Source organism: Megalobrama amblycephala, linkage group LG17 (assembly GCF_018812025.1).
Source record: "Megalobrama amblycephala isolate DHTTF-2021 linkage group LG17, ASM1881202v1, whole genome shotgun sequence".
Classification (NCBI taxonomy): Eukaryota; Metazoa; Chordata; class Actinopteri; order Cypriniformes; family Xenocyprididae; genus Megalobrama; species Megalobrama amblycephala.
Genome location: NC_063060.1, coordinates 47,854,253 through 47,872,618, shown reverse-complemented (window position 1 = coordinate 47,872,618; position 18,366 = coordinate 47,854,253). Strand labels below are relative to the sequence as shown.

Genomic DNA, 18,366 nt, shown 5'->3' with positions numbered 1-18,366 from the left:
ATGTAGGTTAAGCTTCTGTTATATGACAGATGAAGGTTGTTCTGCTCTGACTTCAGCTCTGAAATCAAACCCGTCACACCTGAGAGAGCTGAACCTGAGCTGGAATAAACTAGGAGACTCTGGAGTGAAAAACCTCAGTGATCTACTAATAAACCCACAATTCAAGCTGGAGGAACTGGAGTTAGTATCATTATATTGTATTTACCGTTTAATTTATTTTAAGACAACAGGGCACAATTCACATTATTTGTAGCGCTGTATCTCCATCTGAAGAAAGTTTGACAAATGGAATTAGTTAACGGGTTTGTATGTGTCACAAATGGCTGGTTGTAATGAAGCCCATGACAATGTGAATACAATAACACTGTCTTTAATCACAAATCTAACATGTAGGAGAGATAAAACACAACCACTTCAACATAAACAACAGAACAATGACTAAACAGAATTGAGTTTAAATACACAGACAGAGTAATCAAGGTAAAACAGAACAGCTGCAGGAACTAATTAACAACCAAGAACACTAACTAGGGAACACAGACAGCAACACCATGATAATAAAACACAACAAAACTGTTACACAAATAGATTATTCTGAAATGTTGCATTTATACTGGACTAATGGTACTTTTCACTAAATCTTCTTTTATTAAGCAAAATGTATATTTAGAGATTGTAAATTACACTCTAAAATTATTTAATAACTGATTCAAGTATAATAAATTATTGCATTAAAAATGTAAAAATAGACCATTTAAATGTTTATTTTTCTATTGTTTCTACATTGATCCTATATATTAATGTACAGTGATGAATTCACTTATTTTTGGGAGTGAGGATGGATCCAGACTTGGATTGTAACTAGTATCCTCAAATGCTCCTGTCTTGGTTTGTTTGTTTATATCATTAAGTTTTTGCTGGTTTATTAGTGACTGTATGACATTAATTCATGATTCATTTAACTCACACATGAACTGAACATGGATTTGAGTCATTTTCTCTTTCTGTCTTCAGTCTGTATGGATGCAGTATTACAGAGGAACAGTGTGTCATCCTGACTTCAGCACTGAAATCAAACCCCTCACACCTGAGAGAGCTGAACCTGAGCTGGAATAATCTAGGAGACTCTGGAGTGAAAAACCTCAGTGATCTACTGATGAACCCACAATTCAAGCTGAAGAAACAACAGTTAGTATCATTATACTGTACAGCAGTTACAGTAAGATTAAAGTTTATTTATTTCAAGACAGAAGAGCTTATGTTTCATTCTTTATAGTAATGCACTTTCTGGGTTTTCCCTATTGGTCGCATTTTTTTTTTTTTTAAATGTAGTAAAATAGATTTGCAGAAATCTGGCTTTTCAACAGAGAATAAAGAATAGAGAGATCAAATAAATAGTTAAAAATGAAAGTGAAGAAACAGTATCTTCATCACACAGAACTAGAGTAACTTGGTTTCAAAACAGACTATTGGAAACTAAATGCTGCTTAAGCTCTTCAATAAGATGATCATCATAAGATGAACTATTTTTATTTCTCTGTCTTCAGTCTGTATGGATGCAGAATTACAGAGAAACAGTGTGTCATCCTGACTTCAGCTCTGAAATCAAACTCGTCACACCTGAGAGAGCTGAACCTCAGTGGGAATAAAATAGAAAACACAGGAGTGAAGCACTTATGTGACGTACTGAAGGATTCACACTGTAAACTGGAGAGATTGAGGTCAGTAACATTCTTCACATACAAGAATCAAAATGCTTAAAATCACTTTAACAGTTTAAACTAAAATACATTATACTCAATATCTCACACTGAGTCTGAGTTGAAGTTTGGACTTGAATTAGCTCATTTTCTAATTTTTCTCATTGTGAATCATTCAGATCAAAGACGTTCACAGCTGTACAGTTTTAGATAATTGAAATCTTGAAAGTGATGTTGATGTCTAACATATTAAAGTTATCTGTGTCTTTTGTTTTCCTCCATATTCAGTTGTCAGTTTCTGCAACTAACTTTCAATACATTTGTACAAAGAACAAATTTTCACTTTAATGATTTCTATTGTTCAGGTTTAACTGATTAATCATCTGAATGTTTTCATTCCTGTTCTAGACTCTCTAACTGCAGTGTAACAGAAGAAGGTTATAAAGCTCTGGCTTCAGCTCTGAGATCAAACCCTTCACACCTGATAGAGCTGGATCTCACAGAAAATGATCCTGGACAATCAGGAGTGAAGGAGTTCAGTGGTTTACTAGAGGATTCAAACTGTCAGCTGAAGACACTGAGGTGAGATGGGATGAAATAATGAACAAAATTACTTATATGCAGGCTAATTATTCATAACAAATATATTATTTTAGTTATACAATAAGCTGGACAATTTGTTGCATCAAAATGATCAAGACCAGATCAGATTCTGCAGGTTCTGACATGATGATGATAACCGTCAACACAGTTTTGTTGTGGTACAAGCTACAGGTGAAATAGACATTATGGGTCAGTATATGTGCTATTCTGGAGTATGGTATACCTTGACAATTAACATGAACAATTTTGTTTTTGTGCACACTTCTCATTAAAAATTCTAGATAATCTTTGTCAAATTGTTTTCTGAACACAATTGTTTTCCATCAAGTCCAGATTCACTGTATCTCTACAGCAGGTCTGTGAGTCTCCAGATGTTCACAAACATGCAGTTTCACAAGCCAGTTTTCTCTGCTGATGTTTCTCACACCTCCTGATTAAAAGCCAGAAAGATCTTGAGGCCTTAATTTCACACTCTGTATTCATACTGAAAATCATGATCTAGTGAGCTTCTGCCCTTCTGCTCTGTCTGACTTTCTGTGCTTATGAGTTTGTTTTAGGACTGAGTGTCGCTCTAGTTTCTATTCAATAACTCTATTAGACTTTAAGTATTTATATTTATTTGTGTATTTAAATGTTCAAAGAAAAGTGTTTCCTCTAAATAACTAACTAGAACTTGTCTTTAGAACAATAATTAAGTTTTTTATCTTATCAATCATGTTTGTAATGCAACAGTCATTTAGTTGAGAACTGAATTGACTCTTCTGCAGGTTTTTGAGTGCTGCTGCAGATGAAGCCTGTCAGTATGTGGAGAGAGTTGTGGGTGAAAACCCGTTACTCCTGAGAGAGCTGAATCTGAGTGAACGTGAACTAAGAGACACAGGAGTGAATCAGATCGCTGCTCTACTGCAGGATAAACACTGTCTACTCAACACACTGACGTGAGTACTTCCTCACAGTATTTCAGTCAGAGCAGTTTTTTTTCTCAGCCTCAACAATGTAAAGTAATAAAATTAAACAGGAAATTAAAAACACACAATTTAAATATGACATCAAGCTTTAAATGTTTAATTAATAATTTAATTATTTCAATTACTGGAGAGGGAGATCAATGGTTTTCCTCCAGAGCTTAGAAAACTCTTCAAATAAGTGACAGATTGAAAAAACAGCTGCTCTATAAACACAGAGATTTCTTTCCTAACTTTCACACGTTAATTCTGTGTAAATTAAATATAATTGTATATACATGTTCAAAACAAGTTTTTTTTTTTTTTTTGTGACATCAGAACTGTTAATAACTGCTTTCAGTTTAATGTTTGTATTTCACAAAATGTAAAATGTCTAATTTTGGTGCAGCATATACTGTAACTTTTGGACAAGTGCATTTAAAAAATCTGTGATGAGTATCTGCCTGTAATAAGATCCACTGAAGGCATGTTGACTGAACACAAATGCAGCTTTTTTCTAGCGATGCTACTCCTGATACTGAGGCTTCGAAGCTTGTGTCGAGAACGTCAGGTATTTCCCGCCGGAGCTTCGTATCGAGGCTTGTATTGTTTTAGTGAAATGACGTCACCGGTGACATTCGAAACCTCGTTTGATTGAAGTGCTTCAAAAAGGGGTTCACTTTTGGCGGAACAATGTTTGTTTCCCCCTCCTGTCACACAAGCACTTCCTCTTCTTTCTCCCCAGTCCACCTTAATCACTTTCACTTTTTTATCCATTTTAAAGAACTTTGTTTTTTCTCGTATGTTCAACAAAATCATTTTTGACATTTCAGTTTCAAAATTATGAAACAACACTGAGCATAAATACTTCACACAACTAATTATTTATTTGTGTATGTTAATGTGTAAAACAGAACAGCTGCAGGAACTAATTAACAACCAAGAACACTAACAAAGGAACACACACAGACAGCAACACCATGATAATAAAACACAACAAAACTGATACACAAATAGATTATTCTGAAATGTTACATTTATACTGGACTAATGGTACTTTTCACTAAATCTTTTATTAAACAAAATGTGTATTTAGAGATTGTAAATTACACTCTAAAATGACTTAATAACTGATTCAAGTATAATAAATTCTTGCATTAAAAATGTAAAAATAGACCATTTAAATGCTTGTTTTTCTATTGTTTCTATATTGATCCTATATATTAATCTAGAGTGATGAATTCACTTATTTTTGGGAGTAAGAACGGATCCAGACTTGGATTGTAACTAGTATCCTCAAATGCTCCTGTCTTGGTTTGTTCGTTTCTATCATTAAGTTTCCATATTTTTTGCTGGTTTATTAGTGACTGTATGACATTTATTCATGATTCATTTAACTCACACATGAACTGAACATGGATTTGAGTCATTTTCTCTTTCTCTCTTCAGTCTGTATGGATGCAGTATTACAGAGAAACAGAGTGTCATCCTGACTTCAGCTCTGAAATCAAACCCGTCACACCTGAGAGAGCTGGACCTGAGCTGGAATAAACTAGGAGACTCTGGAATGAAAAACCTCAGTGATCTACTGATGAACCCACAATTCAAGCTGGAGAAACTACAGTTAGTATCATTATACTTTATAGCAGTTACAGTGAGATTTGAAGTTTTTATTTCAAGACAGCAGGACTTGTTTCATTCTTTATAGCAGTGCACTTTCTGGGTTTTCCCTCTTGGTCGTGCATTTTTTTTTTTTTTTTTAATCTAGTTAGATAGATATGCAGAAATTTGGCTTTTCAACTCATTTGAGTGCAGTGTTTTGAGAAGTGGTTCACTTTTGGTGTAACAATGTGTGTTTTTTCCCTCTCGTGTTACACAAGCACTTCCACTTCTCTCTGTCCAGTCCACGATGGATCGGCGACAGAGGGTTTCACACTGCATGACTTTACAATAGAAAGAATCGCATGCAAACTACGTTTCACAGCCAAACACACGCGAGAAGTAACAAGGAAACAACGCGATATCACGCGTTCAAGACCGGAGTTCTCACGTGAGACTGGCTCTGCGTCTCAATCAGCTCCCTAGGTCGTGAATCAGTATATAATGAAAGTGATTGTGGCTGATATCCTGATCAGTGCCCTGACTACTGAACTAGGGATCTGATTGAGACACACGGCCATTATTATTAAAAATAGTAGCCTGCGAGAAGTTTGAAATACGAATTGCCTGTGCGCTGATTTGCAGTGAAAACAACAAAAATAAAAGAAGAATAGGGAGAAGGAAATGTTTGGGGAGACACGAGGAACAAGGATTGTGTGTTCTGCAACGACAGTTGGAGCTAAAACATAACTTTTCAATGTGCTGCTGTTGTGGATGGTCAAGCAAATGTTTGTGCTTTGTTTCTGTTTGATAGAATTGTAATGTTTATGTGTACGAAGCCATGGTTGCTGATGTTGTGGTCTATAACTCCCCCCCGAACTCCCCGCTGCTCTGTATCTTGCTCTCTCATTGGCTGTTGGTCATCGCCGATGTAGTTTTCAGTCAGAACACTTTTCACACAGCAGGATTTTGAATCGCCGACAGGTCCAGATATTTAGCATGCCAAATATCTCACAGGCGTCGGCGACTTGGTGATTCTCTCAAATCGCGTCTTTGCTCATTCACACTGCGTGATTGTCACTCGCGTGAACGAGCACCGATTTGCCTGTGATTTCGGGCATTTGTCGGCAATTTCTCAAAACCTGTCGGCGAGCCAAAATCGGGGCTAAAATCGTGCAGTCTGAACTCGGCATTAATCACTTTCACTTTTTTTATCCATTTTAAAGAACTTTGTTTTTTCTCGTACGTTCAAAAAAATCATTGCCCAGTTACAAAATTATGAAACATTATGAAACAACACTGAACAAAATACTTCACAGAACTAATTATTTATTTGTGTATGTTAATGTATCATGAACCATGTAACACATTTTAGCACTATCAAACTCTCTGCGTACATTAAAAGGCTTGAGAAATTAACCATGTTTCAAATCATCTGGCTGGAAAGCTTCAAAGCTTCATGAAGCTTCATCTCGCCACCACTACTTTATTCAAATAAATGCAAACAAAATTAAAATAACAAAGAAAGACTTGACTAAGGAACATGAACATAAACCTCACCAACAGCAGTTACAGGAAACGAAGACAGACAAAAGACAATGGTAACATGAGGGCTATATACACACAGAGAGACACTACTGATCAAACTAGAAACACCTGAACACAATGACAAAATCACATGAGGAGCAAGACTGAGAGAATTATACAAAATAAAAGACATGAAAACATAAACTAAACTAAACCTAGAACAGACGTGACACTCTCTCACAGTGCAGCACTAAAGCAGATGAACCTTTTCCAAAACTTGTTTGATTGTCTTCTGATTAAGGAAATACTTTCATTCCTTAATCTGTTAAAGGTGCAGTAAGTGGTATTTTAACTACGCTGTTGGACATTGTTGATATTTGAAATCAACCCACACAAACACACCCCTCTCTTCATTGCTTCGCCTCCAAAACTCACACTCCAATCATAACCTCTCGAACCCCGGCCTGATCGCTGCTGGCATGCAAGGCGAGTGCACTACCAATGACGCCAAGCATTGCATTTTCTAGCAGTCATCAGTGTGCAGTGGTTTAACCCTTTGAGCGGTACGGTCCCACATATGGGATTTTTATTTCAGTGCCCCTGGGCGTACGGTCCCACATATGGGATTTCGAACGTTCAGCGACGTCACATAACTGCCAGATTCAAACTGCTCTTTCGCGCTCTGGCTGCGAGACGGACGCCCGCAGCTCTTGTCATATATCACAGCTATGCAGTGTTTTCAGCCACATAACCTTTCTTTTAAGGTTTCAGACATTTAAATACGCATAAGTACCATTAAAACAATATATTTAGAGTTTATAAAATACACACTGATGTCAGACATCAGTGGAAGGAGCAATAACAATCCATTCATAAACAATTTGCCGACATTTATTCATATCAGGCACACATAATGGGCCCAAGTAACTACAAGTTTACTCTATTATTCTTCCAGTTCACCAGCCACTTACTTGCATATATTTCGGGAGAAACTGATGAATTCACCTGCTGTAAATCCGACTGACAGGACTATGCGAACTGAGGAGCAAACTAAGATGGCGGCGCCCATCTCGCGTTATAGATCAAGATAAAGATCATTTATAAAGGCTTTTAAACGACAAAACACACTCACTTACACATATTTGAGGATCGGAATATCAGATAGTTGATGACATGATAAGCAAGTTTGTGAATATTTTAAATAAAAAAGGAAAAACAAAATAATAGCGATCCACCTGTCATACAGTGTTATTGTGGCTGCGCTCAGCGCTCGTGACACGCAAGACGCGTCGCTATGGAAACATTAAAGGCAAACGTTCTAAAATAACGGTTGCCTTAAAAAAACTCACTCTGGGGGGACAGTTAGAATATTTTAAACTCACGCTCGAAAGGGTTAACTGCAGAACTCTCACTATCTGGCCACTGTTACACACGCAATGTGAGTGGATGTCTGTTTATCACAGCTGACGCGCAACAAAATGCTTCATGAAAAATAAAGCGCAGTTGATGAACAAATGACAAGCACAAAAAATGAACATACAGTACACAAGAGTAAATACAAAGTGTTCTTTGTTAGTTGCAAACAGCACAGATGTTCACAGCTCCAGACAATCAAAACCCAGTGTCAATCAGAAATCGGAATCAAAGCAGTTTTCAGGCCTTCTCTCTTAGCTCTCTCTAGCGCTGGAAAGATTTTCTAATATAACCGGGTCCTAAAGCGCTTGCCCAAACCTTCATTCCAGTGAGATTCTTTTGAGCTGTTTTGTATTGTTTCCCATTTTTCGTTCTACAGATTTTTTTCCTTATTTTCAAATCTCCCTCTTGTCAATGTCAGCTTTATTTGTATAGCACTATTCAAACAACACATGTTGATCATCTTCCGGTTATGGAGTGGTACTGAGAAGACAAAAGAAAACGACCCTCCTACATTGTTAAGTAATAATCCTTCAAAATCACTTAAAACTTTATCACATCTTTTGGTAATTAATGTACAAATGACTAACGACTAAAATGGCACCGAAAAAAAAAAGAACTCAAGAAAAAGTGAATAACGAATTGCAAGAGATGTCACAAGATTCTGATCACGCAGACGAGCTAAGACAGATGGAGGAAGATGACGACAGTGAAGCTATGAAAGTAACTGAGTTGAACCCCAGCAATGCAGATGTTTTACAAGCCATTAAAGAAATGGACAAACGAGTTACGAGTAAAATCGACGGCGTTATGTCAGCGATCAAAGAGGTGAAGGAGCGAGTGAAAGAGGCCGAGGAATGCATTTCGGGAGCGGAGGATGAAATCGTTCAGCTGCGTGCTCACACGAACTCACTTGAATCACAAGTTAAAAAACTGACAGACAAAGTTGACGACATGGAAAACAGAAACAGACGGAACAACCTAAGGTTGGTGGGATTACTGGAAAAAGAAGAGGGAAACGATGCATGTGCTTTCTTAGAGGCCTGGATTCCAAAAACTTTAGAAATGGACTCGAGCACATCTTTAGTCATAGAGCGCCCACATAGAGTGGGTCCACAACGAAACATAGGTGACCAGAACACAAGACGAGATGCTAGTGCATCATCAAGAACACTAATAATGAAGTTCTTGAACTACAAACAAAAAGAACAGGTGCTAAGAGCGGCCAGGTCCAAGGGGATGATTTCATACAAGGAACACACTCTTTGTTTCCATTCAGATGTTTCTGCAGAAGTTCACAAGAAGCAGAGAGCCTATGATGGTGTGAGACAGAGTCTACGAGAGAGAGGAATCAGTAAGCACAGGATCATCTACCCTGCTCGTCTACTTGTTACACATCAGGATAAATCAAGGGTGTTTGACACACCAGTGGCAGTGGAAAGCTTCATAGAAGAATTAGACAAAGAATAAAGGTGGGCGCAGTTCAGCTGGACTATTATAGTCTTGATTGTAGGCTGCTTTAAAATAGGTCAGATTGCATTCCACAAATTTCGTTATCCTTTTTTTTTTTTTTTTTTTTTTTTTTTTTTTTTTTTTTTTTTTTTTATGAGGACTGAATCAACAATAATATGTTCGATTGTATTGGTAACTTGTAATTTTTGAAATTTGTAATTTGTAAATAGGCAGATTCAGTTGTTATTGTTCTATGGAGATGTGAAAATATGCATTTACACTCTAATATAATAAGTGAGAATAAGTTTACAAATAATAATAAATTTGTAATAAATTTAGGGCTGTGATAATATATATAGATAAAGGTACCTGATAGTTTCTCACGGGTGTGTGGACCAATCAATGCAGTATATAAGGGGTGTTTAGGGGTGGGTGTTTAAATGCAGTAGCATGTACGGTACTGGGGAAAATGGTGTTGTTGTTCAATGTATCTTAGCAATATGTGTTTTGTTCATGATTGTTTTTATTTGTAGTTTTTACTTCTCAGTATTTAAGATCTGTGAGTCTATAAAAAGGAGCATGCCTCTTAATAGGAAAAGTAAAAGATCATGGGGGAGACAGGGAATGTGAAATTTTTAACCTGAAATTGCAGAGGACTGGGTAATATTAAAAAAAAAATAAAGCAGGTTAATGGAGAGGATTAAACAATTACAGGCACAAGTAGTTTTTCTTCAGGAGACCCACATGGTAAAAAGTGAAACAATCAGGATTCAACGGAGATGGCAAGGACAAGTTTTTGCTGCTTGTCACACTTCTAATGCAAGAGGAGTAATGACTTTAATTCATAAATCAGTACCAATACAGGTTCAGAAGGTAACTAAAGATCCATTAGGAAGATATATTGTGCTACAATGTACCATCTTTTCAGAAAAGATCAATTAAATTAATGTATATGGTGCAAATGATGACAACACTACATTTTTTAATTATTTGTTTTTGCTAACTGCTAGTTTGCCTGGATACTATCTTATCGCAGGGGATATGAACTGTGTACTAAACTCTACTAAAGATCGTTCCACAGGGATTGATAAAACGCATACTAAAGCTAGGAAATTGATACAGGAATTTATAAAAGACCTAAATTTATCAGATGCTTGGAGGGATCTTAATCCAACAGCAAAATCATATTCATGTTATTCTGGCTTATCGATTATTATCTAATATCTGCACAATTGCTTAACAAAATAACAGACTGTATATATCACAGCATAGTCATCTCTGACCATGCAGCAGTATCCTTATCATACAAAAATACCAAATTCATAAAGAATCCCCCTAAATGGCACCTCAGATAGGATGGCTTCAAGATCCCGAGTTTATAGAATATGTGAACAAACAAATTGATCTGTGTTTTGAAATGAATAATTCTGAAACATCTGCTGGTATTCGATGGGAAGCATTCAAAGCTTTTATTCGAGGACATATTATTTGTTTTTTGCAGCTCAAAAGCCAGGAGGTCTAGACTAGAAATGAAACGATTAGAAGATCAGATCAAAAAATTAGAAAATGAATTTTTTTTCAGAAAACTACAGATACAGAAGAAGCAAATGAGAATTTATTATTACTGATGTCCCTATATAATGAATTATCGGTCATTAAATTTGGAAACACAATATGCAATTTTTAGACCGTCTAAATCTACCCCAGATTTTAATTGAAGAAAAGATCAAATTAGATGAAGACCTCACATTACAAGAAATTGGAGAAGCAATTGATTCTATGAAATCAGGAAAAGCCATGGGCCCAGATGGGCTTCCTATAGAAATTTATAAGACGTTTTAAAAAAAGTTACTAACCCCCTTTTAGGAAATGATAGTAGAGGCGTATCACCAAGGTCTTCTTCCTACATCAATGAGAGGTGCTTTAATCACATTATTACCAAAACCAGGAAAATCAAACACAAAGTGTGAAAATATGCGGCCAATTAGTTTGTTAAATTCAGATACAAAAATATTATGTAAAGTTCTAGCCAAGAGATTATAAGGTATTTTACCAAATTTAATAGGAGAGGATCAAAATGGTTTCATACAACGCAGCAAGGATTTCATAATGTTCGAAAAGTCCTAAAAATTCTTCATGAAAAGAGGAGTGAACTAGATACTGTTCTATTATCATTGGATGCCGAAAAGGCCTTTGATAGGGTTGAATGGTCTTATTTGTTTGATTTGTTGTTTGGGTTTGGTGAAAGGTATTTTAAGTGGGTTAGGTTACTTTATAACAGCCCTACAGCAGAAGTGCTGACAAATAATATAGTTTCAAAACCATTTAGTATCTCAAGAGGGTGCAGACAAGGTTCACCCCTTTCTCCTCTGCTCTTTGCCATCTCCATCAAGCCTTTTGTAATAGCAGTAAAAAGACATGTGGAATTACCAGGCATTAAGATTAAACAGATAGAACATAAAATTGCATTATTCGCTGATGATGTAATTCTTTTTCTAAAACATCTTGATACATTAATGCCTGCTTTATTGGACCTTATTAGTGTATTTGGAGAAATTTCTGGATACAAAATTAATAATTCTAAAAGTTCTATTCTGTATCTAAATGAGATTGACAGACAGCAACCTAGTAGCTGTGCTGCAACCTTCAATATTGTTGATTGTTTTACATATCTGGGTGTAAAAATTGTACCAAAATTAGAAAATATTGTACAAGTAAATTATGATCCGCTTGTTGAAAGTGTTAATTACTCTATAGAAAGATGGTTGTCCTTACCCATATCTTTAATTGGATGAATAAATATCTTAAAAATGAATGTTTTACCAAAATTTTTATATTTATTTCAGAACATTCCCCTACCTCCCCCTAAATCTCTTTTTCAAAGACGTAAAAACATATTCACTAAATTCATTTGGAATAACAGAATTCCGACTGACACTTTTGTATTTGCCGTATGAGAGAGGAGGTCTATAGTGTCCTAACCTTCATTGGTATTATTGGGCAGTCCAACTTAGAACAGTTTTTTTTTTTTTTATCTCAGGACTACCTTGGGTGGATATAGAATCTTCTGCTATCAAATTGGACCTACCTTTAAATTTATATTTATACTCTTCAGAATTTTAAGATCTTAAAAAAAAATGTTTCCAACCCTATAATTATAAATATGATTGCCGTATGGTATGACATGAACCAATATTTAGGTGTCACCTACCCTTTAGCTTGATTTAGTCCCATTTGGGTCAATAGAAAGTTTAAACCAGGCAGGTTGGACGCAGGTTTAAAGATTTGGGCCAACAAGAGCATCCGGAAGATAGCAGATCTATATGTTAACAATACTCTTATGACATTTGAGTAAATAGTCAATACATACAATATTCCTACAAAATATTTCTTTAAGTATTTACAAATAAGAAATTTCATACCCAAATCACAAAATAATTCTCTGGATATGCCAACATTGTCTATTCTAGAAAAATAAATTAAAAGAAATTGTTCTAGTCAGGGTTTAATTTCATCATTATACAATATACTGGTGTCAGGATCAAAGGACTCTTCAATCTATAAACTGGAAGCCTGGAGATTGGATATCAATGGTGATATTCAGATGGAGGACTGGATGGAAGCATGTAAAAAAGCTCAATCACAGACAATGAACACACACCTGAAACTGCAACTGCTACAATTGGTTGATGCAGATTTATATAACTCCAGTGATCTTGCATAAATATAATGAAAATGTCCCTGACACTTGGTTAAGATGTAGCAAATTTAAAGGTACATTATATCATTGCATATGGGAGTGCGAGGAAGTTACAAATTTTTTGAAAGGTGTGAAAGAAATGATAGAAAAGATCCTAGATGTTAACATCCCACTGTCACCTGTACTTTTTTATTTCATTTATATCCTAAAGAGGTCAAGTTAAAAAAGAAAGATTATATATTTATAAATATAGGTATTCTTCAAGCAAAACGGCTTATTTCTATAAATTGGAAAAGTATTTGTGCTCCAAGTATAGGACGTTGGCTAAAAGAAATGGTAACAAATATGTCAATAGAAAAGATAACTTACACTCACCTAAAGGATTATTAGGAACATCTGTTCAATTTCTCATTAATGCAATTATCTAATCAACCAATCACATGGCAGTTGCTTCAATGCATTTAGGGGTGTGGTCCTGGTCAAGACAATCTCCTGAACTCCAAACTGAATGTCAGAATGGGAAAGAAAGGTGATTTAAGCAATTTTGAGTGTGGCATGGTTGTTGGTGCCAGACGGGCCGGTCTGAGTATTTCACAATCTGCTCAGTTACTGAGATTTTCACGCTCAACCATTTCTAGGGTTTACAAAGAATGGTGTGAAAAGGGAAAAACATCCAGTATGCGGCAGTCCTGTGGGCGAAAATGCCTTGTTGATGCTAGAGGTCAGAGGAGAACGGGCCGACTGATTCAAGCTGATAGAAGAGCAACTTTGACTGAAATAACCACTCGTTACAACCGAGGTATGCAGCAAAGCATTTGTGAAGCCACAACACGCACAACCTTGAGGCGGATGGGAAGACAACAGCAGAAGACCCCACCGGGTACCACTCATCTCCACTACAAATAGGAAAAAGAGGCTACAATTTGCATGAGCTCACCAAAATTGGACAGTTGAAGACTGGAAAAATGTTGCCTGGTCTGATGAGTCTCGATTTCTGTTGAGACATTCAGATGGTAGAGTCAGAATTTGGCGTAAACAGAATGAGAACATGGATCCATCATGCCTTGTTACCACTGTGCAGGCTGGTGGTGGTGGTGTAATGGTGTGGGGGATGTTTTCTTGGCACACTTTAGGCCCCTTAGCGCCAATTGGGCATCGTTTAAATGCCACGGCCTACCTGAGCATTGTTTCTGACCATGTCCATCCCTTTATGACCACCATGTACCCATCCTCTGATGGCTACTTCCAGCAGGATAATGCACCATGTCACAAAGCTCGAATCATTTCAAATTGGTTTCTTGAATATGACAATGAGTTCACTGTACTAAAATGGCCCCCACATTCACCAGATCTCAACCCAATAGAGCATCTTTGGGATGTGGTGGAACGGGAGCTTCGTGCCCTGGATATGCATCCCACAAATCTCCATCAACTGCAAGATGCTATCCTATCAATATGGGCCAACATTTCTAAAGAATGCTTTCAGCACCTTGTTGAATCAATGCCACATAGAATTAAGGCAGTTCTGAAGGCGAAAGGGGGTCAAACACAGTATTAGTATGGTGTTCCTAATAATCTTTTAGGTGAGTGTACATTTTAAGGAATAAATATACAGTTTTTGATGGAGTTTGGGGACCTTTCAGATCATTCTTAAAACGTGGTGGAGTTGGAAAGATGTTAATAGAAGGCTAAGCTCTTAAAATAAGCTCTGTTGTTGTTTTTTGTTTTGTTTTGTTTTTTTGGGGGGGGGGGGTGGACGGGTTGTCCTCATTGTCTATGTTATATGGAAATGTGTATGTATGTGTGTATAGTTAAAATGCAATAAAAAAAACACATGTTGACCAATGTGCTTTACAACATCTCGGTATAAAAAGAAATAAATGCAATATTAATAATAACAATAATACACACATTAACAATAATAATAATAATAAAATATATCAAGAGGGATGTGCCATGGCAAACAAGTGTGTCTTTTGTTGTATTTTAAAAATGTGTACTGAGTCAGCATCCCTGACATACATAGGTAAGCTATTCCAGAGTCTTGCCGCTACTGCCGTAAATGCACAATCTCCTTTCCGGCTTAACTTGGTCCTTGGAATTTTAAGTAAATTTTGAGTTGTCAATCTCAGTGTTCTTCCTGTTTGATGCTCAATTAACAAATCTGATAAATAAGACAGTGCAAGGCCATGCAGAGATTTATATACTAGTAAAAGTAACTTAAAATCAATCCTGTACTGTACAGGATGCCAATGTAAGGAGACCAGAGATGGAGTGATGTGTTCACGCATTTTAATATTCCTTAATAATCTCGCAGCAGCATTTTGAACCTTTTGCGGCCGTAAGATAGAGACTTGACTTAATTTCTTTATATAACAAATTACAGTAATCCAGTCTTGATGAAATGAGAGCATGAATTGCAATTTCGAGACTCTTAAATGTCGGACAAGATTTCATCTTGGCCAGATTTGTCAGATGAAAAAAGCTTAACTCCACAACATGATTAATCTGTGTGTTCAACTTCAGAGAGCTATCAATAAAAACGCCCAGGTTTTTAACACATTCTTTAACGTTTATTGACAGTGGGCCAAAATTTAACTCTGCTGTGCCCTTAGCTCCTCTGGGGCCGAACACTACAACCTCCGTCTTGTTTTCGTTAAGAAGCCAGAAATTAGAAGCCAGCCATGCTGAGAGGCTGGCTGCTAATCAGAGAGGCAGGACATTAAAGGTTATAGACTTTTTCCATTAGTTAACGGTAGATATATTTGTATATCATCCGCATAGCAGTAGAATTCTATATTGTGTTTTCTAAAAATATCCCCCAATGGGAGCATGTAAAGTAAAAAAAGTGTGGGGGCCAGGATGGAGCCTTGAGGCACACCACATATAAGTGATGTCGCTCTCGATGTATATGATCCAAATTGTACTGCCATGCTTCTGTCAGTCAATATGATTTAAACCAATTTAGGTTCTTACCCTGCAACCCTGCGTACTCTTTTAGCCGTGAAAGCAGCACCGGATGATCTGTTGTATTGAAGGCTGCAGTTAGGTCTAATAAAACTAACACTGCTGAATCACCAGCATTCACAGTCACCAATAAATCATTAAAAACTTTTAAAAGGGCTGTCTCCATGGAGTGATACTTTCTGAAGCCGGAATGGAAAAGTTCACCAATCTTATTCTGTTCTAAAAAAACATGTAGCTGACTAAACACCACTTTTTCTAAACTTTTTGACAGAAAAGATAGATGAGAAACTGGTCTAAAATTTGTCAGGTCAATTGGGTCTAAGTTGGGGTTTTTAGTACAGGTTGCACAAAGGAAATGTTAGGAAAAAACCCTGTATCTTAGCTTTTATTTACAATCTGAAGAATACAATAGCCTCAAAGTTTTCTTTCAAAAACCATGGAGGAACCATATCAACAACTGACCCAATAGGTTTGAACCCACTTACAATTTCCCATAACTGCTGAAATGTAATAAGTTCAAATTGATTAAAAACCAGCGGTCTGTGTAACAGAGCCTAAAAAGTCACAACTCATTTGCTGAATCGTCCTTCTAAGATTCTCAATCATTGTTTTAAATGAATTAAAAAAAATTCTTGCATATTGATGGGGATGAATCTACATTTAATATAGGAGGGTTTACTGCTGTATTTATAATATTAAACAATGTCTTAGGATTATTAGCATTGTTTTCTATTAGCTCGACAAAGTACTTAGATTTAGCTGTTTTTCAGACCTCTGAAATTTTTTTAGTGCTTCCTTAAAAATATCATAATTAATTTGCAACTTATTTTTCTTCCATTTTCTTTCTGCCTGTCTACAAATTTGCCTAAGACCTCTTATCTCATCGTTTAACCATGGATCAGACCTAACTTTGCGTTGTTTATTTTTTTGGGGAGCCTCTGTGTCTAACACCTCTTTACAGGCTGAATGCAACCAGTACAAGTGCTCATCAACACCAATATCCTGAAGAACAGAGCCAGACACTTTACACACCTCATTAAACATTGCAACAAATTCTGTACTAGTCGTAGATGAAAATCTGTGAAAGCATTACAGAGATTTCACAGGATTGACAGAACAGCATGAGATGGGAATATTAAAAAGTACAGGTTTGTGGTTGGAGATAACCTGGTCATTTAGTTCTAAATCTTCGGTATGTGTTAATACCAGGTCTAATGTGTGGCCTTGCATATGAGCCGGACCATTCACTAATTGTGTTAGGTCAAAAGAATCAATCAGGTTTAAAAAGTACAGAGGGCTGTTTAATAAAACAAGATTATAAAACAAGCCAGTCTTATTTTAGTTAGTCAGACTTATTGTCAGCGAATTCTGTTTCATAAAGCAAACTTAAAGGTGGTACAGAGGATCTTTTCGTCGACTGAGTTTTTTAAATGAGCGCATGCGTAAGAACAACCCCCCTCCTTCACAGCAAATTTTCGAGGGAATGCCTCCCAAAACTCGTGCACGAGTATTGGAACACGAGTGTTTACCACCGGCATTCGCTGTGTTAAGCCGGGCACACATTTAACGACTAGCTAAAACATTCTAAGACTATGCTCAACATAGAGCGATTGTTTCCTGCTCCTGAAGCAGATTTATATACTTTCACATGGAATTTGAACACCGACTGTAATCGCAGACTGAACGCAACTGGCTCTGACTGGACACATTTGAGCGCGATCAGTCATAAGTATCAATTTACATTCATAATCGGCCTTACAATCGTTAAGTGTGTGCGCGACTTAAAGCCGCGCACACACTTAGTGGATTCATTATGTCGGACTCACCACAGGTTACTCATAATCTGCAGTTGTTACTCCTGTCTCCTGACAAAAACATTGCATGCGGCGCCTGTGGAGTGTGGAAAGTTACTGGAGCGCGCAGCCGCGTGTCTCTCACAAGGAACGTCATGGAAGTGATTGACAAGCCAGAGGGCCAATCATCGCGTAAACGATTGGCTGATGTTTTTAAGGGCCTACCTCGTGCACAGATGATGTATATTAATAATATTCCTTTCAGTGCACCTAATAAATAGTCCTTTATCAGTTAGTAAAGACAGTTTCAAGTAATATTGCAAAAATGTATAAAACAAAACATCCTCTTTAGCAACCTGCGTGAAGTTGGCCCCCCACCCAACGCAAAACGTCTGCAAAATAGTCTCAATCGTTTGTGCTCCGTTTGTGCTGGTTTGTGCCGTAAAAATTTTCGTTTGTGCTGCTTTGGTTTTTTAGATATTAAAAGAATATTTATAGGTCATTCTCAGGTCACTCAGCCCCCCACATGTTCCAAATTCATCGAAAATAGTCTCAAACGTTTGTGCTGGTTTGTGCTGGTTTGTGCTGGTCTGTGCCGGTAAAAGTTTCGTTTGTGCTGCTTTCGATTTTAAAATATTAGACTTTGAATTATAGGCGATGACGTCACT

At 36.8% G+C, this 18,366-nt stretch overlaps 1 protein-coding gene across 1 annotated transcript in view; it reads left to right on the top strand.

Annotated features, from left to right (window-relative positions):
* Positions 1-18,366, top strand: part of LOC125251976 (protein NLRC5-like) — a 206,758-nt gene that overhangs the window by 134,096 nt on the left and 54,296 nt on the right. Inside the window, exons 14-19 of the mRNA XM_048165030.1 lie at positions 7-180; positions 1,015-1,188; positions 1,548-1,721; positions 2,109-2,282; positions 3,071-3,241; positions 4,697-4,870. Of these exons, the coding sequence (XP_048020987.1) occupies positions 7-180; positions 1,015-1,188; positions 1,548-1,721; positions 2,109-2,282; positions 3,071-3,241; positions 4,697-4,870 (1,041 nt within the window). The remainder of the gene's footprint in view (positions 1-6; positions 181-1,014; positions 1,189-1,547; positions 1,722-2,108; positions 2,283-3,070; positions 3,242-4,696; positions 4,871-18,366) is intronic.